The 25,452-nt window shown below is 45.5% G+C and overlaps 1 protein-coding gene across 2 annotated transcripts; it reads right to left on the bottom strand.

Annotated features, from left to right (window-relative positions):
* Window positions 1-11,778: 11,778 nt before the first annotated feature.
* On the bottom strand, window positions 11,779-21,380 carry zgc:113162 (uncharacterized protein LOC553743 homolog). Of its 2 annotated transcripts, none has more exons than XM_047045175.1 (9): window positions 20,872-21,380; window positions 20,046-20,239; window positions 18,652-18,773; window positions 18,509-18,557; window positions 18,191-18,340; window positions 14,730-14,906; window positions 14,300-14,383; window positions 13,505-13,591; window positions 11,779-13,166 (listed from the first exon to the last, which is right to left on the bottom strand). In XM_047045175.1, exons 2-9 carry the CDS (start codon window positions 20,223-20,225, stop codon window positions 13,065-13,067), a joined length of 951 nt encoding a protein of 316 aa, XP_046901131.1. In that variant the 5' UTR covers window positions 20,226-20,239; window positions 20,872-21,380; the 3' UTR covers window positions 11,779-13,064. The 2 variants fall into 2 exon arrangements, with proteins under 2 accessions (XP_046901131.1, XP_046901130.1); XM_047045174.1 differs by lacking the exon at window positions 20,872-21,380 and adding an exon at window positions 20,403-20,831.
* Window positions 21,381-25,452: the final 4,072 nt, after the last annotated feature.

Below are 25,452 nucleotides of genomic sequence, written 5' to 3'. Positions count from 1 at the left end.
AAGGAGAGAAAACAGAAGAGCAGTGGATGTCGGAAGACATTTCTCAAAAAGGAGTAAGGGGAGGAACAGAGGGACAGAGAAATGATCTCTGTTCTTTTGATGGAAACTGAGAGATATGGTACTCACCATTTGTGTCTGTGATGCATATTCTGAGGATGATGACCTGCAGGTTGTCTGAACTCTCCCTGTTGTGGGTTCTGCGATTTGATCGGACCTCTCTCCTAAAATCTTTCATGGAGAAGCATAAATAAATCCATATATAGATGTGTACGTATACATCACATAAATATCTAGTCCCGCTCAATAAGTCATGCAAATACTCAAAAACGAGAATACGTTACATTGTCCATTTTCTAAACGTATTGTTGGAGTGTTTCATACTGTATGAACCCTTTTGAATAACTCAGGTTTTAGCCATGAAATAGTAATCTGTGTTTGTTTTGGTCTTTATCGGATACTGTAATCCTCATCCACATTATTTGGGATAAATGTGAGGAACATCTGACATTTGAAGCCACTTAAACCGCTTTCTTCGGATCCAAATGAGCTGTAACAGGCGTAACCATTGATTCCAAGTCATCACTATGGGAGAGAGAGTGAAAAAGCAAGCGTGTGTGCTCCATTTTGTCTTTTTTTTTCATCTTGCTAAGCCGAACCATTTGTCACCTCTAAGCGCTATTTGGCACTCACTGGCACACAGACACTTCCACATGTGTCACATCCTGTGTCAACGCCAGCTTCTTTGGCCAAGTCCCTTTTTTTTTATGTCTCCAGCCGTCTCCATCAGGGAGAGCACATACGATGCCTGTCAGGAATGTTGGCAGCGCTCACCATCGGCTAGACATCCTTGCAGCCCCCAAGACGGCCAAACGAGCCCAGAGTCCAGAACCTTTTCCTCCACTGGGCTGCGATCCAGTCAGAAAGCCAGGTCAATTCATTCGATCTGCCAGCGATCTTGCCCATTAAGGAGCCATCTGTGGCTCCTGCTTGGTGTCAGAGAGGATGAGTCCCATAAAGCGCTGAGGGGGAGGGTGTGCGTGTGTGTGTGTGTGTGTGTGTGTGTTTGTTTGGCGTCAGGACGGGTGCACGGGACTGTGTGTTTGCACGTTTGTGTGTGCGTCGGTATCCCATTCTCTCCCACATTCAGGAACACTGGCACACTTGGCCAGACAGCCAGAGGACATTCAGGGGAAGAACGAAAACCAGCAGCTGCTCAGCTGACAGAGAAGAAACAGCAACAACGCAGCCGCAGTGCCAGTCTAAACCAAGCTACACACGCACACACACACACACATACTGCATTAGCCCATCTGCAAGTGTTGAAAAGGGTGCTTCTTTTGGCATTGTTGTATGATTTTGTGTGGATGTTGACCTGTGTATTGTTCCTTTCTATAAAACTGTACTTCGGAGGTCGTCTTACCTCCCCGGGATGTAGCAATAGAAGAAGCGCGGTCCAACCCCGGCAAGCTTCCCATGACCTCGCCCCTTTCTGCCGACGTACAGTCTGTCATCAAGCGCATGTACTACTCCGGCGGAAGGCTGAGTCATTCTGAGCTCTTTATGTAACCACGACTCTGACTCAGCAGCCGAGGCAAGTGGAGCTAGAAGTCCACCGAGTCTCTCTACACGGGGTCACTTTGGTGGATCTAATTAAAGTCACAAACTTCCCACCTTGTATCTCTTCTCTTCTCCCCCCCTCCCCCACCATCTGATACCTTGTGTGACATCATTCTTTATGACTGTACTGTTACTTTCTAAACTTATGTGAAGAAAATAAAAAGGATATACTGGCAGAAAGGATGTAAATAAATGTTTTGGAGGGCAACTCATTTGCTCATTTGTTTGAGATATTGAGCCTTTGGCGTGTTGGTGTATGACACTGACTACATGCACAGAGGAAGGATGTGTGAATTCACTTGGGTCAGTCATTTCATTGACAAGGTCAGACTCTGCCATGGGACCCATTTTGCATGGCTGTTAAACTGACAAAGTGGAAAGAACAGGAAGGGAAACACTTCAAAAATGACAGGAGAAGATTGATTTGCTTTTCCTGCCTACAGACTTTTGTTTGTCCTCTCTCCCTCTTCAGTCTCTGATCCAACTTGACTGAATAAGTATGGTTCTCCTTTAATAATCGGTGATGCCAGTTGAGCCACCTGATCTGCATGAGGTAGGAAGGAAGGAAGGAAAGAAAGAAAGAAGGAAGGAAGATGAGGCCATTTTGCGTTCCCTCTGTATCATGCCTTCCTACTTCCACTGCAAGACTAGCAAAACTGGCTGGTGTTAAGCTACCAGAGGGCTCAATTGGATAACGACTGATAGGTACAGCCCCCAATGGCCTCACAGCCCTCCCAGTCACATATTTCTTACGTTCTGATGGGCTTAAGTGTTGTGGAGAGCTATGAGAAAGGCACACCACAATGATTTAGTGCCATTGGAGTCCATTGCCATTTTAAGTGCTTATTTGTCAGCAGAACCAATCAATACTTATTTCATAATGAGAACCATTTACGACGTGGGGGGGGGGGGGTGAAGTGATGTAGCCATTGTTTGATTCTGGAGCTTCGTCAATGTGTTTAACCGAGGTAGATAACTGTAGACATATAAACTGTCAAATACTGTACATGTTATATCTCTACTGGTGATTTTGATCTGTTTCAAATGACCACCATATTTCACCAAAGTAAATACTGGTAAGAGATCATTTATATGAACTTTAATATTATTCTATAGGAAGAACTTTGAGTATTTGAATTTTGCATTTTGAGTTATGCTGGCCAAGTCAAGGGCTGGCTCCACTGTGGGGAATATTAAACAAATCACTGTAGCAATTTAAATAATCTAATGGAACACTGATCTAAGCAAATTGTAAAAACAAAAAAAACGTAGTTTTCCAGTAAAACTGTTTTGTTGTAAAATAATTATAAATTGTGCATTTTTTTTTTCACGTCTTGACGTAGTAACAAAGCAAATAAGAAACACATACTTTGAATGAGGAAGCATGCTTGTGCTACTTAAAACTACATATCCCATGCCACTCTCTGAATCCAGCAAAGCTCCTAGTTTATTGAGGGAATGATGAATTCCAGTGACCCCATGTCATATCCTGCTCTGGATCAGAAAACAGGTCAGTTGGATAAAAGTGCTTGCTTGAAAGGCAAAGTCTACATAATGTACACACACACACACACACACCATGCAACCCTCCCATACAGAGACGGATAGCATTGATGCAGACCGTTTGCTGTAACCTTTTGAAATGAAAGAACAAAGACTAAAGACATCTTTCTAAATAGAGTTGCTTTGAAGCCAGACGATCTTCTCCATACAAGCACTGTGCAGGGCTCGCTCCATCGCTTCATCGGGTCCACCGTCTGCAAAGTCGAAGCGGGAGAGATAAGAGATTATGTGCTTATCCCTCTCTCACTTCCTGTTTTCAGGTGTCCTTATCTCCCCGTCGCAGGGACACAATACGTCCCTAATCTGCACAACTCCACCTTCAATGGTCAAGTAATGCACCTCCGTCCTTTGTTCTTTTACATTTACATGTAGTCATTTAGCAGACGCTTTTATCCAAAGCGACTTCCAAGAGAGAGCTTTAAAAAGTGCATAGGTCACTGATAATAACAACAAGATAGCCCCAAAACATTGCGAGTAGCCAAAACACGAAGCACATATTGGGAACAACCAAAATAAGTGCCCAAGGGAAGAACCACAAGAGCATGTAGTTAAACAAGTTACCATTAAACAACATGAACCGCTATAAGTTTAAGTTTACCTGTGGAAAAACAAGCAACATTAAAAACAATATATCACAGCGAGTACAAAAATGTAACTCAGTTACCACTAACCACAAGACAACAAGTCTCTAGCAAGAGTCATTGTGATCCTTGAGGAAACTAACAATCGGGTCAATCTTTTGCTCTCTCACCCTCTCTTCCTCTGTGCCTTTCCTTCATTCTCTAACCCACCTTCGTAAATGCTGATTATTAACCCTTTGAAAACCTGCAGAACTGGACTTTGCTTTCTTTATGACCGGCTTGATTCCAAAATAATAATAATGTTGATGATGGCATTTACAATTCTTGTTCTGTAGTGAGAGAAACAATATTATGTTTCTTTTTTTAGACTATTTAGAGCTTTTTTCATTCATGTTTTCCTGACTCTACAAGTGTTCTGGAAGAGTAGTTTCAAAACAAGAGCTGGAGCTAAATTAAAGCAGATTATTCTGCTGATCCTCATGAGTTTGCTGCTGTGAGAGTGGATGCCTTGTATACCTTTGGTAAACTGGGAGGCTATTATTTTGTAAATCAGAGGAATGCTAAAAGAAGTTACCGTCCTGTGGCGGCAACAGAAGCTCAACAAAAGTTTAACATTTAGGCTGATGCAAACCTGTCCGCTTCGCCTTGGAGGTGGGAATCTGACTCAGCATTTTGTGAACGGGAATGAATAGAACGATAAATCTCTCCTCTTCGGCTCACCAGTCAAGCCAACGGCGGGAAGACAAACGGCTTGAGCAGGAAAACGTTGTCGCTGTAGTCTTGATGTAGTCTTGATCCGTCAAGGTCAAAGTCACTTCAGTCCTCCGTCTGGCTTTCTTTGTGTGCAAACTTTTGTCAACGTTGTTAGCAGTTCCAGACTCCATGAGTTCAAAGGGATTTAGGTGGCAATCGCCCCCCTGCCCCCACGTTTGAAACAAGCTGAAAATCAAGTGCCCTCTTGGATGCCCCGATGGTAGATTAAACACGATGAAGGGGGCCTCTAAGGTGGCCTAGTGTGCAAGAAAATGTGATGCGGTGCCACCCGGGCTCCCCTATGTGCGCGGAAATGCCCTATCAGTGGAAAGGGTGCGGTTATGAAAAGCCCTTTATGCCTCCACGTGATGACAGTGTCCCAAAGGGTGCCCTTTCCTGTAAGAAAATATGATGCAGTGCTGTATAAGGTACTCCAACTGGTGAGAAAACATGATGTCGAATAATGTGGCCACCAGTGGTTAAAATGTGATGTGGTGCAATATGGGTGCCCTTACAAATGGATAAACTTGAGGTTCCTTTCTGACGGAAAAAAATACATGAATTAGATACCCTTCCAAGTGAGAAAACATGAAGTGAATCCCAGAAAAAACTCCCAGTGAAGAAAATGAAATGCTGTGCCAACATTCTTGTCATGTCCCCGGCCTGAACCGGGCCGGGATTTCTGTTTTACCCATGTGCGGCTCCAGGTTTCATGCCATACTCCATTCCTCCTGTGTAATTGACACACCTGCAACCCATCCCCTCATCAGCACCACAATATTTCAACCCCGGTTTACCTGTCACTCATCGCCAGTTCAACGCTCCGTCCAGAAGGTAGTATCGGCTCCTAGTATATGGTACTATATCTAGTCCATTCTAATACCTTGTTTTCTCTCTGCCTGCTACAGATCACATCCTCCGGTTCATCAGCCTGCCTGACACACCTGCCTGCCCCACTGGATCTCCTTCGCTCTCCTTCACCTCAATTCAATAAAACAGTCAACTCAACCTTCAGTGGAGTCGTGCATTTGGGTCTACACCCCATTAGCCAGTTGGTCCAACATAACAATTCTCCTCTCCAATGTGCCCCTGGGCCGTGCTTTCCCCTCAGTGAGTCCCGTTGGTGTCGTCAAACACAAAGATTTGGAATGGATCTCTGAAATCATGCTCAACACATTATAAAGCCCTCTAACAAATCCTTTCTGTTTTTGCAAGGCGGTAGATAAGTTAGGGCCTGTTAATCAACTACCAATACGGACCTTCAGTCAGAGCATGGCTCTGTGGAGTTAGATTAGTTTCATAATTCACAAATATAATTGGCTAAAATTGGAAGAGACATCTGATAGGCTACAGAGAATATATTTTTGAAAAAAATGCATTTGTGAATTTAAGCACGTCAGGAAAGTTCCAAAGATCCACACACAAATGCAGGGATTTGTAATAACTTGTGTTTGTCAGGTTGCAAATACATGTAATGGGGTCAAAGATGTTGAATCTTGTGACATTTGTTTGTGAATCACAAAACATTTGTGAATAGCGTGACATTGGTTTGTGAATCCTTGGTGCTGATGCAGGGGTTTTGCAGTCGTCTGTGTGTGTGCATAGCCACATTGAGGTGATCTACAACGCTGGACCCGAAATAGCCTTTGATCTCAGTACACACAACATCAGCCAATCAACGGCTTTGTGTGGCCAAATCAGCTTTCATACGCTACCCCTCTGGGAGAGTATGGATGTTGTTGTTTAGCAAGTGTAGCACAACTGATCTGACAAACACGGTCTGTCCTTTGAATCGTTTTCCTGCCTAAATCTAATCTCTGAGGTTTGAACGTTACGGACGTGGCTCTGAGTGTTCACTCGATTAGCATCCACGTTTTGTGAGAGTAGATATAGCAAGAGCTGGATTGAGGAGGTATAAGCTATATATTACAGGTGTGTGTCAATGCCCAGGCTGTGCTTGTCCAGGATATTTCTCTCGAGGTCTTATCTCTAAAACTGGGGGAAAAGTCATAGACCCGCCCCCTAACCATTTCCCTCATCATCATTCTCATCCTCAGCCTAGGTTCTCCCATTCCTTGCTCTTCATCCCATCCTCCTAGACGACCATCATCTAATTTCACAAAATACATTTGGGGCCCAATTAGGCCCAAGCAAGAATAATAATAATAAGACTTTATTTATATAGCACATTTCATACAATAAATGCAGCTCAATGTGCTTTACATAAAATCAATAAAAACAATAATACAAGTGATAAAAGTAGTGAAAACCCTTCTGAGATAAAAAATTGCTTAAATGCTTTGGTAAAAAGGTAGGTTATAAACTGTCTTTTAAAAATGTCTAGCGTGTTTGCTTCCCTCATATTTATGGGTAATTTGTTCCATAGTTTTGGGGCGTAATTGACAAAGGCCGCATCACCAATCTTCTTATGACTGCATTTGATGATCGCAGTGTTCTAGCTGGTGTGTAGTTTATAAGAGAGTTCGCAATGTAGCTAGGTCCTTGTCCATGTAGAGTTTTGTATCTAAGGAAAAGGACCTTAAAGTCAATTCTGAAGGTAACAGGGAGCCAGTGTAAAGTAGCTACAACAGGACTAATGTGTTCACTCCTAGTTTTAGTTAATAATCTAGCTGCAGAATTTTGAATGAGCGGTAGTCTTTCAGTGCTTTTCTTGGGAAGACCAAGGCCTAAATATAAAACTTCCTACCTAACCAGTATAGCAACCAGGACAGTTTCCTGCAAGCACGCGTAGCTATCTCAGGAATTTAAGTTCGGCATAGCGACGGTTGCGTTCTTGCATCACGTCAGATAAGACCGTTTTTGGCACTTTGGCACTAGTTTTTGACCTGACAGTACCTCCTCTTAGTTTCCTCCTCTTTCCTCTCCTTTGACATATCTCTTCTTACGTCTCCTCCTCTCCTTTCTCCCAGCCCCCCCCCTTCTCTCTCCTCCCTAATTTCTCTCCTCCCTTCTCTTCTCCATTTCCCTCTCTATAGGAAGATTGGAGGGACTTGTAACATTGAGCCACACAAATCACTAACTGGAGATGTTCTTAACCTACAATATTATTGACCTTAACTCCAATTGTATAGTAGAAGACTGATATACAAGACTACTGATTTTAATGTCAATAGTACATTTGTCTCTCTTCCATTACTACACTGAGGGTGAATCAGACGCTGAAGCTGCTCTCCAGTGAACAGTGAGTCCTGCAGGGGGTGCGACTCATGATCCAGCATGGATGTTAGTTTTGCCAGGACCCCTCTGTCGCCCACCTCCTGCACTCCAGAGGACAGCCCAGGACTGAGCTGGACACCTTGATGACCTTCTTCCTTTCCCTCTCAGTGATGCTGCAGCTCCAGCAGACCACACCATACAGGATGGCTGATACCACCACTGAGTCATGGAAAGACCTTAGGGGTGCCCCCTGCACTCCAAAGGACCTCAGTCTCCTCAGGAGGTAGAGCCTGCTCTGACCTTTCCTGTACAGTGCGTCTGTGTGGTCAGTCCAGTCCAGTCTGTGGTTCAGGTGAACACCCAGGTACTTTTAGGACTCCACTCTTTCAAAGTCCATTCCCTGGATGTTCACCGGTTGGGGGGCAGACCGGTGTCTGTGGAAATCCACCACCACCTCCTTGATCCTCCCCGCGTTGATGAGGAGGTGGTTTGGTTCACACCAGTCCACGAAGTCCTGCATCAGTCTTCTGTACTCCGCGTCGTCATCATCGCTGATCAGGCCGACTATGGCGGAGTCGTCAGAGAACTCGAACAGGACGCAGCCATCCGAGTTGTGTCTGAACTCAGCAGTGTAGAGGGTGATTTTGGTGTTTGGCGCAAGATGTTTTCTCTGCATGTGCAATCGCTGCATGAATTGCTTTAAACTTCCCTGACTGAGATAACAGGTCTCCTAACGGGTGGACCCGATCTAGGGAGTCTCTAATTCAAACAAAGGCTAAGCAAGCTTACTGTGTCATAAATTTGACATCGTAAACCATGGATTGGTCAATTTAATCTCAGCAGCACATCCTTAGCAACTTCAGCAATACTCTTTCCTGTTGTATCTGAGACACCGTACAAATCAATGAATTCTTCATGGGGAATCAGGTCTTTGTCAATATAACACAGCCATATGCTTTCTTGTTCTTGCCCAGATATGTCTTGTGTTCCATCAATGATAATTGCATACTGACGAATGGGTAGATTCCCGCTTGTGTCAGCTATTCCACAAACAACGCTGTGGCTCATTGTGGACAGAGTTTCATTCAGGATCTCTGGACTAATGTTTTCTTTCTGGTGCCTCTGCAACCATTTGAAAGGACATCTTTGTCTTTTCCAATTACTAAATCCTGTATTTATAAAGGCAGGCTCTGCTTTTGCTGCAAAGGGGGTGGGTTTTTCTTGATACACTTTCTTGCAATAGAAACACAAAACCCGTTATTTGCAATGCATCATAATGCAGCCAGGGAAATTCCTTGTAACACTTCTCTTGTAAATGTAAAACTTTATTGGACAGCATACATTGTGGGTATGGCTGATATGGCTCTATCCTCTGACTTGAATCTTGAATGTCACTCAACTCTCTATCCCTGTTTCTGCCTCTGGTTCGGACGGTCATGCATGCTCTGAACATCAAGCTTATAAAGTGCTAATCTTCTACATCTCTTACCTTTTGGTCTGCTCCTCTCTCTCTCTTTCTTTGTCTGCCTGTCTCAACCATTTGATCCTGCATTATGTACAACACGAGCATTCAGATAACACCATAACCAGTAACTCCAAATAATATAGTTCAATATCAGAACTGGACTCAACAAAATAAAAAGGCAAAACATGTAATAAGGTTTTGTCACAGATTGAACATTTAATGTGTAAGATTTCAAAGCAGTGATTTGCAGATTCACAAATACTCACACACTGAGTATTTTTAAGACCTTGCCTCGGAAGTCCCTCTACTTCCTCTCCTGTCTTCATGCTGCTGCTGCCTTCCTTCTTCTAAAAATACAATATGGATGATGTAATGCATGTCCTTTTGAGACATTGTAGGTATATTAAACATCTTCAAATTAAATAGGCCTAATTACTGTGCTTTGGTGATGCAAAACAACAACAACACAGTCTAATAGTCTTTATTCTTTATTAGTGACTTAAAAATAAATTAAGCTCTTTAAAACGTAGGCTAGTGTCTGGAACTTGTAATTTTTCATCAACGTCAATCTTCTTTCAAACTCTCAAACTCTTTTTGTGTACCTGGCAGCTACACAGGATGGAATGAATTGTTTTGTTTTTCAAACGAGGTCTAACTGAGTGACTGTTTTCTTCATCGTGGAGCACTTAAGGGGATTGGAATCAATAATGTATGCCAAAAACAAGGCACATTGACTAATTCACTGTAACACTGGCATCTCTTCCAGCTCCTTCCCCCCTAAACATCCAGAAAATCTGAGGTTTGAACAGAGTACATACATAAATACAAAAAACAACGCTTTGTCCTACATTGAAAACACTTGAACGATAATGTTTAATATTTCACACTTTGTAAAATGAACTCGCTACCTGCACTACAAACGAGTCCCTCCACTGATCATTTTCTCTTTCACTCAGTCTTTCTGCTCCTTCATCCCTCCTTCCAACCATCCCTCCCTTGACTGCTTGGTCAGCTTCCTGTTTTTCTGTGGAGGCCAAAACTGCCATTTCTCCAAATGAAGAAAACCCAGAAGGGCAGGATGGGAGGAGAAAAGAGGAGAGGAACAAGAGGATTAGGCAACAACAACAAAAACAGCACACCTGCAGAAGTATCGAAGTGTGCAGTTCTAAGAATGCTGATCTGGGCCTTTCTCTCCATTGTTTGTTTGCATTTGGTTTTCTTTTCTCACTCTCTCTCTGTCTCCCTCGTTATCTCTCGCCCTATTTTGCTAGCCAGCCAGCCCCAAGTAAACAATTAAGTGTGGATGAGGAGTAAAGGGTAGCCTCACAATCAGCACTTCCTTGGTGCTGATGCAGGGGTTTTGCAGTCGTCTGTGTGTGTGCATAGCCACAGGGAGGTGATCTACAACGCTGGACCCGAAATAGCCTTTGATCTCAGTACACACAACATCAGCCAATCAACGGCTTTGTGTGGCCAAAACAGCTTTCATACGCTACCCCTCTGGGAGAGTATGGATGTTGTTGTTTAGCAAGTGTAGCACAACTGATCTGACAAACACGGTCTGTCCTTTGAATCGTTTTCCTGCCTAAATCTAATCTCTGAGGTTTGAACTTTACGGACGTGGCTCTGAGTGTTCACTCGATTAGCATCCACGTTTTGTGAGAGTAGATATAGCAAGAGCTGGATTGAGGAGGTATAAGCTATATATTACAGGTGTGTGTCAATGCCCAGGCTGTGCTTGTCCAGGATATTTCTCTCGAGGTCTTATCTCTAAAACTGGGGGAAAAGTCATAGACCCGTCCCCTAACCATTTCCCTCATCATCATTCTCATCCTCAGCCTAGGTTCTCCCATTCCTTGCTCTTCATCCCATCCTCCTAGACGACCATCATCTAATTTCGTTCTTGGTTCCACCGTCCCATGTGTCCTGTACTCGTTTATCCTCACATCACATCTGAGTCCCCTATCGGGGATCCACCTGGGTCCATTCCTCAGCATCCCCGTCCAGTCGCGCACGCACTCATAACCCTCGTTGACGATCACAACCGTTTATCACTCTCTGCCCTGGTTCCCCCCTCGGCTCCTTATGGATTTTTTATCTGCGTTCATCAATTTGCGGACAGACATTTTCCCCCCACACACACCTTCCTGTTACACTGCATTTGGTGCACGGTGGTGGTGGTGGACGTCAGTCGCCATCCATCGGTCTTGTGGCGCACGCTGTCAACAGGGCGGTAAATCCAGCTCCTACAGGCTGCAATTACAAAACCATGGGCTTGGAACTGTACATGCCGAATACCAATGCGTATCGGTCGGATCAAGGGAGAGAGACAGAAAGAGGGAGAAAGAAAAAAAAGAGAGAGAGACAATGAGTGAGAGATCCTGTCCTGAGGCACCTGGTTCAGGGACCTTGTAGAACCTTCTAAAGCACCAGTGTGTGGGGGAGTTTGTGTGTGCGCATGTGTCGGGGGGGGGACCTTTTAATTCATAGAAAGCTTTGTGCTGTCAAGGACATCGGGCAAGTCGAGTACAAGACCATGGGTTCAGTATGACTACTTCCCTATTTGCGTGAAAACAACATACACAAAGTCCAGCCAAAGGCCACTCTCAACGTCAATGCAGAGTGAGTCTAAATATACACATTTTATTAAGTCATTTCCAATTGTCCATACAAATCTATTGATATTTCTTAAGTAGGCAAAATCCTATTTACCCATTGCACAAGACATCCAACAGATTCATAAAATATACACAAATAGCCCTGTATGGACGGGATATGGTAAACAACATCTATCCTTCCCCGTTGGGGAGATTGGACAGTAACTGTACAAACTTGACAAGACAAAAAAAGACTGTCACTTTATAAACCCATGACTGTTGAAGTCTCGCCGAGTTTGAAGTTGTCGTTCTACAGTGTGCTATCATCCCCTACCCTGAGAGAGGGGTGAGAGGAGGAGGAGAAGGAGGAGAGCGGGTCCATCCTTTCTCTGCTCTCCCCTGGTGTCGCACGTCCACCCTTCCTCTCTGCTCATAAAAAAACATGAAGGCCCTCCCCCGCCCCTCCCTCCGAAAAAAATAGAATGAGTGAGAGAGAAATAATGAAAGGCAAAGGGGAATGAGAGTAGTTTGGTCCTTAAGCCACATAGTGGAACACTTCTTTTGTCTTACATACAGTATATTATTCTACCAGGTAACAGTCAATGCTAGTGCAAAATCTCTTGCAAGTTGTCTCCCTGGAAACGCCTGCAACCAGCTAATAGCTCCTTCTTATTTTATCTTGCTGACCGAATAAGCCTTTAACGTTACGTTGACGTCATCTAAGAATAGGAGGCCACTTGGAAAAAGAACAAAGAAATGGATTAAAGGAAAGAAAAAAGGTCCTGTTCAATATTTACATTTAGAGTTACATTTAAAGGACATTAAAAGAAGTCGTCATCGTCTTCAAGCGGAATTAAAAGCGCACGATTTAAGGAAAAGGAATTGTCCTTGAGGGAACGTTTTGGTCAGGGTTTCTCTTCCGCCCGGGTCCGTTTCCAGACAGCCCCACCTTAATTGGGTTTGGACTGTGGAAAGACGGAAAGGGGAAGGCAAACGCAAAGTCCGGACGTCTGTTTTTGTGTCCCTTGTCTCCGAGAAACACGGCTGCTCTCACGGACACGGCTCCGGAAGAGAGCGGTGGTATGACGCTGTGTTTCCCTACTGGTGTGTCTACGGAGAGGACCTGGCTCCTCCTGTGAAGACCAGCTGTCGGCCGGCCCACTCTCTCTCTCTCCTCTGTGCGTGCCCTAGTCCACAATGTCCTCTAGTTAGGGGGGAGGAGGAGGAATAGGGTTTGGGGTTGGGGAGGGTGGTGGCGGCTGTGGTGGTGGGGGTGGTGAGGGGGGGCCGGGGGTAGCCGTTGGGGCCCCTTCACCCCGTCGTCAGGTCCGAGTCGGGGGGCTCGAGGGTCTCGGCGATGTCCTCCAGCTCGTCCAGCAGCTCTGAGAAGGAGGGTCTCCGGAAGGCGTCCATCTGGAGAGCAGGGATGGGGACAAGGACAGGGGTCGTTCACCGCGGAGAGCGGACAATTGAAACAGGCCCTCCCCCAGTACAGTCCGGCTATCATTCCCTGAGACTATTAACTGTGTCTCCTTGCTTGGTCTCTAGGTTCTTGTACTGTAATGTTATTTTGCTATTTTTATACATGTTCTCTTTCACACAATGGTGCCTGATACTATTGGTATGTACGTCCTCTTTCTTTCTCGTTCTCTTTAGTTCTCTCCCTCCCTCAATCGTTTCTCTTTTTCTCTCACCCTCTTCTGCTCTCTCTCTCTCTTTCTCTTGAGTCTCTCTCACCGGCTCCTGCTTACCAAACAGCAGCTGGCTGACAGCTCCAGGATGCGTTGTGGACAGCCCTCAACCATCTCACTGAAAGCCTCGACATCCAGACCATAGTCCTGATAAGACACACGCACACATGCATGTGTAAATACCACAGCTGTGAAGACCAACTGTTTTAGTGCGACAACAACACAGGATAGAGAACCGACCACTGTATATAGACTGAAGTTAGATTAATGGCCGTTGCACTAAACACTCATTGTTTACTTCACTGTAATCACATAAATCTAGTGCACATGTAGTTGAATCCTCAACGACCTTCGTCCGTGGAGTCCCCCCCTCCCCACCCCTCCCCCCCCGCTCTGATGGTGTTCCCAGGGTTGTTGTGTGGGTGGGTGGGGGCTGAACGTCCCTGTCAACACCGAGCCAATAACTGCAGTGTCACCAGGTCTATTAGCCCCTCTAATGGACGAATTATGCGGAATTATGGTCAGTGTAACGTCTAAGCTGGGCAGAATGAAAATGAATGAACTGCTCCACTCTGCTCCTCTCCCCTCGAGTGACGGCCTGATCTTCCAGTGTGCTTGTCACTGTCGGGGCGTGGAGTGGAGCTCGCGAGGCAGGCGGCGCTATGTCTGTGCTCATTCAGCGACCCAGAGAAAACAGATCCAAGATCAGCTGTCTGTCTGTCTACATAACTGTAGCAAAGGAGGCCAGACTCTGGGATCAGCTCTTCTTGAGTGAGACTCTGGGCACGCGAGGGCCTTTGAGACTCTGCTGGATCTCAGAATCGATCCATTCTTCAACTGGTTTGTTTGTCTTACCTTTGTTCTGGGAAGAATCTCTGGATCTGCTGGGATTCGGCCCAGGATCTCACACAGCATGATCCCAAAGGAGAAAACATCCACCTGGAGGTGAGAAGCCAAACTTATCAACTTCAAGTCAATTACTGTAAGAGTGGTGGATGAGAGTAAGGGGGGTTAATTAATTTCGATTCAGTGGGCTAATTACATTGACGATTCCACTAAGTTAATGAATGGATTAGATGGAAAATGCCATTGAACATCTTCTAGATGGCTTCATTAAATGGATTCATGTTGGGTTAGGGTACCTCCCATGACAGAATGTTTTAACTTGGGGGGTTTCTGTGTTGCTAGGGTTACTCCCCGTTCCCACACCCTCACCATCAACTCTGACCTCTGACACAGTTCAAACACTGGCTGTGGGTTAGGGTTAGGGGTCAGAGCCGTTTACCTTGCGGTCGTACGGTTCACCTCGCAGCATTTCTGGGGCCATCCAAAAAGCAGAGCCAACCAGAGACATCTTCCTTTCAGGACTGTTGGCGGGAAGTTCGGTCACCACCTCTCTGGCGAGACCGAAGTCTGTCACCACCGCTTCCCGGCCTCGTAACGTCACCCGGATCAGGCAGTTCTACAGAGACGGAGAGGGGGGGAGAGACAGAGAGAGAGAGAGAGAGAGAGAGAGAGAGAGAGAGAGAGAGAGAGAGAGAGAGAGAGAGGGTGGGAGGGAACAGAAATAGAAGACAGGTCTATTACATATAGTCATTTGTAACGCGGTTTTTATCTACATGACTGCACCTAACTAATATCCTCTGCTGCTTCGAGGCATAGCAGCAACTTCAATTCGAGGCAAAGCAGTATCAATTGCCTGCAGTGCATCATACTCACCATAAGAGGTCAGTGCAACACATGTTAACTGTACTTGAGCATAAGTGGGTGTATGCAGGCCTGGGAGTGTGTGGGTAGCACTATTGTGAAGGCAGCAACATTACTCCACATGGGGGTTCCACTTTACTGCATTTCCACGATAAATAATGTTGTGGACATGCACCTTTTTATTTCTCTTCCAAACGCTGACAGGTGTTAATAGATACCAGGTGCTGCAGTTGAACATCTCAGCAAGGGTTTGAGACTTTCAAAATAACAGCAACTCTTCTAACACTCAATCCAAGAAAAAAACGACAAACAAACATTTGGGATGGGTTTACTATTACCACAGTCAACAAACTGTGGTAATAGTGACCACAGTGACAAACAGCATCAACCCTTCTATTACCAGAAAGTCTCATATAGCAATCAACACTGAAACCTCCTCTCAACAATAGGTCCCCCGGTCATTTAATTATTGAGGTGCGACGTTGAGGTTTACTTTTGGAGTGTGGTTCACTTAGTCCTCGTGTTGACTGGCTGTGACAGCAGAGTACACCTTTGTCATGGATCTCCAAACCAGTTCCTGGAGAACGACCGTCGTCCAACCCTAATCTATTAAGAGCTTCTTGTAATAATTGTCTGGTTAAATGAGGTTAGTGAGTCTGTAGTTGTCCGTGTACAGTTTAGGAGAGGCTTGGTTTAAGTTGACGCACGGTACTGGATGTACTGTACTTGTGCTCTACTATGTCTTGTATTTTGTGTGGTCTGCCTTGCAACCTGATGACACAAAATCACCACATTTTGGCACAGAGATTGGAACTGCAAATAAAAATCAAGTTAACATCCAAGTACAAACAGCCCAACAATAATATACAAGTAAAACGGTACAATGTTAACAGACAATAAACACTATCAGTAACGTTAAAAACATTAAACAGCAGAGCAGGATAAATGAAGAGGAGTTTAAATAAGTGTATTTTAAGACATTTCTGCCAGCCTAATATTTCCTGGAAGGGTGTTCTAAAGCCTAGGGCCATTTCAAGGTAGACTACTCCTTCGCTTACTTTCAGATACTTTCAGAATCACTAAAACAGAGTCAACAGAGGGTTTTACCAGGCACATAAGGGTGTAAAATGCACAGGTAGCCAGCGTAGTGTACGGAGTGCTGGGGTAACGTGGGGTCTCTTTTTTGTGCAGGTCAAAACCCTCGACGACGCATTTGAAATGTCCTGTTGTTCAATACTTATTTGGGGAGAGACCAGGGAGGAGGCTATTGCAGTTGTCAAGTTGACCGCGTAAGCTTTTCTGCTTCCACTTGTCGGAGGAAAAGTCTGACCTTTGCTATGTTTCTTAAATGAAAAAAGGCAATAAAAAAGTATTTTGTGGGGCTCAAAAGTCAGATCATTGTCTATGATAAGACCAAGGTTCTTGGCTTCCTGATTGTTGCACAGGCCAAGACGCTCTAGGATTTTTTATATTGCATTCCTTTGAGGTCTTGATTCAACCTTGAATTGTCAGTGTCCACATCTAGACCTTCTCTATCTCGTTATCAGCTTGTTGTGTAACCTCTATGAGCCAGCTGCACTGCTACAATTGTGTGCCATCAACACAACTGTGAAAATGGACACTTTGCTTTCCAATGATGTTACGCAGTGGTAGTGTATTTGCACAAAAAGAACAAGAAATGACAAAGAAAAAATCCTTGCGGGAACCCCCACACGATACTGAGGCAGACATCTTCTAGTCCAACAACAACATTTTTCCCAGTAAGGTAAGATTTAACTCTCTCTAGAACTGGTCCAGAAAGACCCACGTGGTGGTTATTATGGGATGCAGTTATCTTTTCCAGACTCCAGTACAAAGTATATGTTAGAAACTCGTCAAAAGTCAAATAGTAGGTCAACTCAAAGGAAATGAAGCCCACTGGCTATAGGGTGGATGCAATCTTTGTTTTCTGCACATGGATCTGTTCTTGTTCGTTCCTGGTTTGGTTGGGAGCAGGGCGTTTCCTGCTGGCGGCTGTAATGACAGAGCCTGAGAGAGGCCGAGGATCCCTCACTACGCTGCTCTGTGGATCCACAACATCATGACTCAGATGAGGCCCCAAACCACAGCGCAAGCTGTAATGGCCCCATGATGAGAGGAGGGAGATGGTGTGTACGTTGGGGTGTGTTTGTGTGTTTGTGTGCGAGCCAGGTTCTATAAACGTGGCCTTGGATTGTCAGCGTGCACATCCAGGCCTTCTCTCGCTTGTCATCGGCTTGTTGTCGAACCAACCCGTGAATAACCTGACCAGCAGGTGGTGATCAGCCACAGTGATTCGTCCCTCTCGTGAACTATGAGAGGGACATTCTACACAAAACATCTGAGTTTCATTTGTGTTTTCTCCCCGTAAATGTAGTTGAGCACCTCGAACAGTAAAAGGCGGGTTCTGTAAGGCTCAAGCTGCAAAGAAGCTTAACTGAGACAAACCCCCACATTCAGAAAGAGAGAGGCCCCGACAGTGACCCCAGTCAGTAGTAGTCAGTGGCATCTGAAACACGCTCCCTGGAATCTGCCTTTCTTGGCAAAAGTTTAGCTAAGCTAAGGGAGCGTGAATAAAGAGGCAATTATGTTTTCGGAGAAGGTTTATTCTTTCATGAAGCTGTCGAGTTAGACAAACTGAGTCCGTAAAAAATAGAAAGCGAGCGGCCTAGCATTACAGTTGAACCAACAAAGAGAGGCACAGAGCAAGAGAGAGGGTGAGAAAGAAGGGATCTGAGAGGGAAAGAGATAACTTAAGCGATTAAGAGGACCCTTGTTTTTGGTTGAAACAGTATTCCAGGCCAGGTGTACATATCTCTCGGGCTGCTAGCTTTTGGGTCACATGATTTGCTGTTTTTCCAGAAAGTGGGCCAGTGACATGAGATATCTGAAATATTTCTGAGATATCTGAGATATTTTGAAGGTCATGACTGTTTTCAAACATGAACAAATATGTTCTTAAAACCCCCACACAATAATCTAGAACCCAGGTTCTTTTGAACATGGATATGGGTTCTGTACCTTGGAGTTGAGGTCTCTGTGATAGATGTTCTTGTAGTGGAGGTAGGTCATTCCTCTGCTGATGTCACAGGCCAGATCCACCTTCTCCCTCCAGCATAGAGGCACGTCCTCCTGGGCTAGCAGGTCCTCCAGGCAGCCCCCACTCACATACTGGACACACACGCACACACACGCATACAGCATGAGCGTTCAAAACACAACTGCAAGGCATCATCAGTACTAAATAAGAACAAAGCTGAAGCATTATCCTCTAGAATTGTATTTACATTGATGCATGTATGCTTATCAACATAATCGAAAACAAATTCACAATCTCACCTCGAGTATGGGATAGAGCTTATCTTCTCTCACACAGATGCCAAGATACCTTCAAGACACAAACAAGAGATAACGGCATTATTTTCTGCCGCTGCGTTGACAAATGATCCTCGAAAACGTCTCTGCCAATGTCGTGTCTCCACCTGACGATGTTGGGATGAGAGAGTTTCTGCAGCAGGCTGATCTCTCGGACGATGCTGTCCTGGTCCACGTCGTTCTTGTAGATCTTCACCACCGTCACCTTCCTGGTTGTGCTGTGCATTACCTGTCCGACAGGGAGCAACATTCTTGAGATTGGGCTTGACAGTGGCTTGACAGTGCTTAGCACAATGTCAATTCACTTACACTGTAGCATTCTAGAACCTTCTGTCGCAGCCGGTACTTTTCCTACTGTATGTAAACAATGGCATGTAGAAGGGTTTGAACATGGTAAACTAGTTTGACTTCCTTGTAAAGTGCGTAATGACATATTTTCTTACTGTACTGTGCAGCTAAGCTAGCTGTTGGGGAAACACACACGCAGACACAAACACAGACAGGGGCAGGGTTTTAATCAGTTCTAGAGGTGTTTACGACAACCTTCCTTTGGTTGGCTCTCCATGGGGCACAACCTGCGCTCTCGTACAACATGTTCTTTCCTCTTCCTACGTGTGAGTGGATATGTGCATGCGTGCTTTTGTTTGTTTAGGCATCCTTTGGCACAGGGTCTGGGAACAGTCACACTGAATGAACACTATTATACTACAGCCCCAATCAAAGGGACCAGTTCTTCCTTCCATGATGCGTATCTGTATGCGAGCTCTACACTGGCATGCTCAACAATAGCAGGTGGTTGCGTGCACAAACTGCCACCGTTCTGCTGGGATCTGACACGACCTCAAGGTCGGAACGCAGAAAGTCGAGTTGAGTTGGATGGGGCATTCTACTAGAACGTAGTAGAACACGGTACCATGAGGAGAAATTAGGAGAGGAAAGGAGAGGAGAGGAAAGGAGAGGTCCTCAGTCTTGTCTCAGTCAATGAGCATCAGAACAAGACAACCATTGAGCCTCTAACGCCCATGTCCTCTGTGCTCTTCATGGACTGTGTGCCTCCAGACGGTGCCTCATACCTCCCTCCCCGTTTCTCAGGGGAACAGAAGCTTGGTCCTATTGTTCTGTAGGCACGCCAGCATGCAACGGGGCACAGAGGCAAGCTAATTACTATGGCATGTCTGGTCTGCCTTTAGGGCTGGTTTAGGTTGCCAGGTTTGACAGTCTGCTGTAAGTGAAACACAGCAGGAGCTGTCTGAGCAAGGTAATGATACTGTATTACCGGAAGGGTTTTGTCTGTCGGAATGTGTGTAAATGTTTAGCCCTGGCATTACAACCATCGGGCGACCCTGCAGTTCGGTTGAGGTGGCTGGAACACCATGGTAGGTGTAATATGGTGTTTGAACTATAATTACTCCTCAAAACGTAATGAACGTTTCTCTTTCTTTCATGATAATTACAGGCGCCAACACAAGCGTAGACTACAACAAACAGGTGAAGGGCCAACCTTGTAGACTTTGGAGAAAAATCCACTGCCTATCAGCTCAGCACTGAAGTCTTCCCAGAACTCCAGTTTACGCACAGCGGTGCGTAGGTGCTGCCAGCGGTCCACCTGGCAGTAGGTGTCGGACGACTCCCCCAGGAAGGTGGGGCTGGCCGGCTCGGGGGTCTCCTCTACCTCGCACATCCTGGAGAGCTCGTCTGGAGGGGGGGAGGGAGGGGGGGGGGGGGGAGGGCACACACGGTTAATGTTGTTGTAAGTCACCTCGAACAAATCCAAGTTAACCCAGTTCAGCGCTATCATCGGAATCGTTCACAACTGCTTATTTCAAGGATTTCTCAACAAAACAACAGGATAGATTACCGTCTGTCAGACCTGCTACTGCTTCCATCATACCTGCTCATAGCTAAACAACACTCTGTCAGCAGGCCCTCAGAGAGGGAGGGCATTCACACAGGACTGACTCTGTCATGTCTATCACACTGCTGCACAGACAGCTGTGCTAAATATGCAAAGAAAATGACTAGATGAAAAGGGCAAGGCATAGAAGAACAAGCTTGATAGAAACATTAGTGCAGGTTTAAAAAGACCAGAGAAACGCTCAATGATAGCCTAATTAAAACAATCCATATGTTGTCCTCTTTTGATACATTTTTTTCTCTTATTTATTTGGCTACAGACACAAGACACATTCTTTCCTCTCAAGTTCACAAGTGCCCCTGTGTTTAGCTAAACGCTCTTTAGCAAACAAAGGTATTACAAGAATTTGTAAGTAGACAGCTTTTCAAAAGGACAGAATTTTTCAACACAGCTTAAATCAAATCTATCATACGTTTCAATTCTTTCACTTCTGAAAAGTATGTGGTAACGCCACATTGACATGGAGCGGAAGCCTTGAAGAACCTCAATTCCCAGAGGACCTGCCTTGAAAACCTGCTGTGCAAATAGTTTGACGAGAGACGTGACAGAGTTCCAGATATCTCTTTCCCTCAGCATAATAAATACATTCCTGTCTTGTCAGGGTTGAAAAAGTGAACAGTATTTATTTCATGTTAATTTCCTTTTCAAAAATCGCCTCTTGTTTGTGTTGTTTACCTGACGTACAAGATTTTTTTTTTTTTAAGAATTTTCAAGCATTGAGCCAGAATGTCACGGTTGGGTTTGAATGTGGAATCTCGACGGTGTCTTCATAATAGGCCGTTGGGGTAAATGTGTTCTCTCGGCTGCCTTGGCTGGGTGTCTGTCTCTGTGTGGGTGACTGAGTGCATCCATGAGAGGTTGAACACAGAGGCACAGTGTGTTCACATAGTTCTCACCAGTCCCTGTATCTCACATCCATGCGATGTACAAACCCCTGACCCTGGACATCCGAGCCCAGCCCAAGCCCAGGCTTTGGAGAGAGACTCCAGAAGACAGGCACACAAGCATGGAGTGTGGTGTGTATGTATGTATATATACATACATATACGGGGGAGTCAGATGGCTGAGCAGTGAGGGAGTCGGGCTAGTAATCAGAAGGTTGCCGAATCGATTCCCCACCGTGCCAAATTACGTTGTGTCCTTGGGCAAGGCACTTCACCCTACTTGCCTCGGGAAGAATGTCCCTGTACTTACTGTAAATTGCTCTGGATAAGAACGTCTGCTAAATAACTATACGTAAATATGTAAATATATATAAAAACAGTTAGTATATATATGGCGCCACTGTAAAACTACAGATTGAATGAAGATAGAAAGAGAGAGATAGAGAGCGATAGATACAGGAGATAGTGTATATTTATAGGTTGTTTGTGAGTTTATATATCCTCCTCTTCCCTCCTGTCTGGTCAGTTACACCTGTATTATTCTGGGGTTGACGTCAGGGGCAACGGAGAGCATTACACGCGCAGAAGGTTCTATTTGGGTCGTCGATTGGGTTACACACGCGTGCAAAGCTCACCTTTTGCCTGCCTGCCAGCATGTAATACACACGCTCTAACATATAGTACACACAAACACACAAACACACACTCAGTGGGGTGAGATCATGATTGTCATATGAGCTGATCATTTTGTTCTGGGCCTGTGTGTGTTCATCGGCGGATTTAGTGACGTGTTTACGTTTTTCCCCTTCTGTGAAGCCTTTTCTCCTGCCTTGATTAGCGAACAACAGCGTTACCATCGGCTGGAACACTTGCGCATTCCAGACTATTCATTTAATCGTGGTGTTCACAATGGGAGTCATCTTGGTCTTTCTTGTCTCTCTTTGTGCGCAATGTGTGTGTTCCTTTCGTCTATGAACTGTAGGCGTAATTATGCAATGTTTGCTACTCTGTTTGTGACTGTGTGTGTGTGTGTGTGTCTGGGGTTGTTTGTTGGTTCCTCTGTATTACAGTCTGAGTACACGGGAGACGTTTGTACAATTGCAGATTAACGAACCGACGTCACGTGACGTGTTACATCACAGCGACATCTCATTCCCTCTGTCCACCCCACCTCACCCCTCCCCTTCCCTGTGGCCATTCCATGTGGTGCCAGTGTTTGTCCAGTGATGACCAACGGTCTCCTTTACAGGCCCTTTTACTAGCTCCATCCAATCTCCCCTAGGCGGTCGTCATGCCACCTCTGTTTGCACATCCATCCTTCCATCCATCATTTCACCCCTCTGGCCTCCCCCCCCCCTCCCCCCCCCCCCCCCCCCCCCCGCCAGGACGTCAGCAGACACACATCCCCTCGCACGATCTCATTATCACCCCCTCACCCTCCTTTACACCTGAACACACACGCTGAGACCACACACACACTCCTGTGTGTGGGGTGGAAGGTAGGAGTGTGTTTGGATTGCTTCTGTTGTTGCGGACAAACACAAGGGGAGGACGGAGGGCAGGCGGGGTGAGTGAGCGTTTGATTGGGCGCGTGCGTGTGTGTGTTACGTGATGCGATTGGAGGCAGACAGGGGATTAAAAAGGGGAGGAGTTAGGTAACTTTCATCTGAATCCTGACTAAATGAACATCTGGAGAAGGAGCAGACAGACACAGCTTCAGTAATGTAGGTTCTGGAGGGATTGAGAGGAATTACAGAAAGAGAGAGAATGGAGAATGAGAGAGAAAGAGAGGGAGAGAATGAGAGACAGATAGACTGAGTGAGTGTTTCAAATCTCAATGTATTCTTTATTTAGGATATTCCCCCATTCACATCATCCAGACAGCTTTGTCTCAGTCTGGTTTATTAAAACACCACGTGTCGTTTCTTGGCAGTCCGGTTAATCTGATTCAGTCCAGTGTCATCATCACTTACTTAAATCATGTATGTCCTCACCACCTTGCTGAGGTAATGATGATGGATATACCGACAATATCTAGGGGGTCAGTGAATTTATAAAGGTTATAGAATATACATGTACTGTAGATGGGATAAACATTTCTATATACTGTCCATAAAGATAAATATAGGATATCACCTCATGTCACATCATCACTTTAGCTCATTCCATTGCTAAACTATCGCTGACAGGCAGTGCAGTTACGACTTTGGAACTTGAGTAGTTTACATGAGCATGTTGTCATTCACTCTTTGATGAAAAGCTAACCTCAACTCAGATGTTTCGGAGAGCAAAGGAGTCTTGCCGCACTTAACTCTGGAAGATTAGAACAGTTTCATGAATCATGGCACAAGAAACCATTTTTCAGTGTCGCTTTCTGTATGCGTGCGTGAGGCCAACACAAACCCCCCTCACCCTTGCGTGGGTCTCAACATTTCACAAATGAAGGTATCGTTGCCATGGCACACACAAACATAGACGCACACGTGCATGCGCACAAACACACGTACACACAGGCATTCAGATGCCCAAATACAAATACACACCTTTAACCCTAGTCCCCATTCGAGGCCTTCTCATTCTCTAGTACATGAGAAGAGTGTGTGTGTTTGTGTGTGTGTGTGTGTGTGTGGGGGGGGGGGGGGGGGGGGGGGGTAGTGTTGTTTGTGTTTGTCAGGGTTGTTTGTGGCTTGCGTCTGTTTCCAAGCAGGCAGAGACTGGCAGTGACTCTAGCTTCCTCCTCAGATTCTCACCCACAGAGAGCGCTCCCAGCCCAGGGGAGAGGGCTGACCGGTCATCCTCATCTCACCCCGGCTGGATGGGTGTGGGTCTCGCTTGTGTGCGTCTACAGTGCCAGGCCAAAGATTCCCATGGGAAAATGTGTCCACCCTTTGGACTGGTACTGTACATTATTTGCGTGTGAATATGTGTGCATGTACGATGTTTTCCCAGGCGTGTGTGTGTGTGTGTGTTGGTGTGTGTGTTGGTGTGTGTCCGGCCTGTGCTGGCAAGATGCCTCACCGCGAAAGCCTCGTCAACCATAGCGGCGTGCAGCACGCAATAAATAAGGGTGTGTGTGTGTGTTTCATAGAAACACGCTAATTGAGTGTGCCTTTCTGAACAGTTGGCTTATCTGTCCATCACTCTGTCAGGGGGGTTGCGCAACGTTGTCGAAGTGGAGGTGACTGGGAGAGGATGAGACACCAAAGTTATGGGAGGTAGTGAATGGAGAATGTGGTCATACAGCCAGGGGTACGGTATGTACCCTCCACACTGTATCAATATACAGCGAGAGAGAGAGAGAGAGAGAGAGAGAGAGAGAGAGAGAGAGAGAGAGAGAGAGAGAGAGAGAGAGAGAGAGAGGTGAGGATGTGTATGTGGAGGAGAAAACAAAAGAGCCAGAGAAAAAAGAGTTGTCAACACTGGGTACAAGCTGGGCTGAGGCTTTGTGGGTCATACAAAGGGCTGCCCACCCACGGCACAATTGCAGGCCGCTCATGCACCAAATGGTCAGTCGATGATTTCATAACACCTCTTTATCCTCTTAGAGCGGACAAAGCGGAGGGTGAGAGGGGTTGGGAGGGGGGGGGCGAGAACAGCCCTCTGTGAGTGATGTACTGATTATGGGGCTGAAGAAATATATGAATAAATCAAACATGAGGTTTCTGGCAGCTTAGCCAGTTTCGAAGCCTTGTCCGTGCCCTTCCATGATCTGGAACTAAAAGGTCTAGAACCTTCCACATTCTAGAATACGTGTAGAACCCCACCATATTATAGGGCTAAGTCGAGAACCATACATGTTTGACAGTCTGCAGTACAGCCATTTATTTACCAGAAATCAATCTAGAATCCTCCGTTGTCAAGAACTAAGAGGCTTTCCATGATTAAAGGCTTTTACAAACATTGAACGCAATCTTGCGTGTGGTAGCCGCCCTGCTACAGCTCGCCGCTACCACCAGAGTAGGAGGCAAAGCTGCCGTTGAGCGTACGCTGAAAATACTCGAGGTGACAGTGGTTGCCTCTTTTGGTGTGCAAAGCCCTTCAAACAAAGTAGTCTAAAACCTCAAACAGTCAGAAACTGAGAAGACTCAAATAGTCTAGAACTAAAAAGT

This window comes from Hypomesus transpacificus, chromosome 22 (genome assembly GCF_021917145.1).
Source record: "Hypomesus transpacificus isolate Combined female chromosome 22, fHypTra1, whole genome shotgun sequence".
NCBI lineage: Eukaryota > Metazoa > Chordata > Actinopteri > Osmeriformes > Osmeridae > Hypomesus > Hypomesus transpacificus.
The sequence above is the reverse complement of the archived record's forward strand: the minus strand, read 5'-3'. Positions and strand labels throughout refer to the sequence as shown.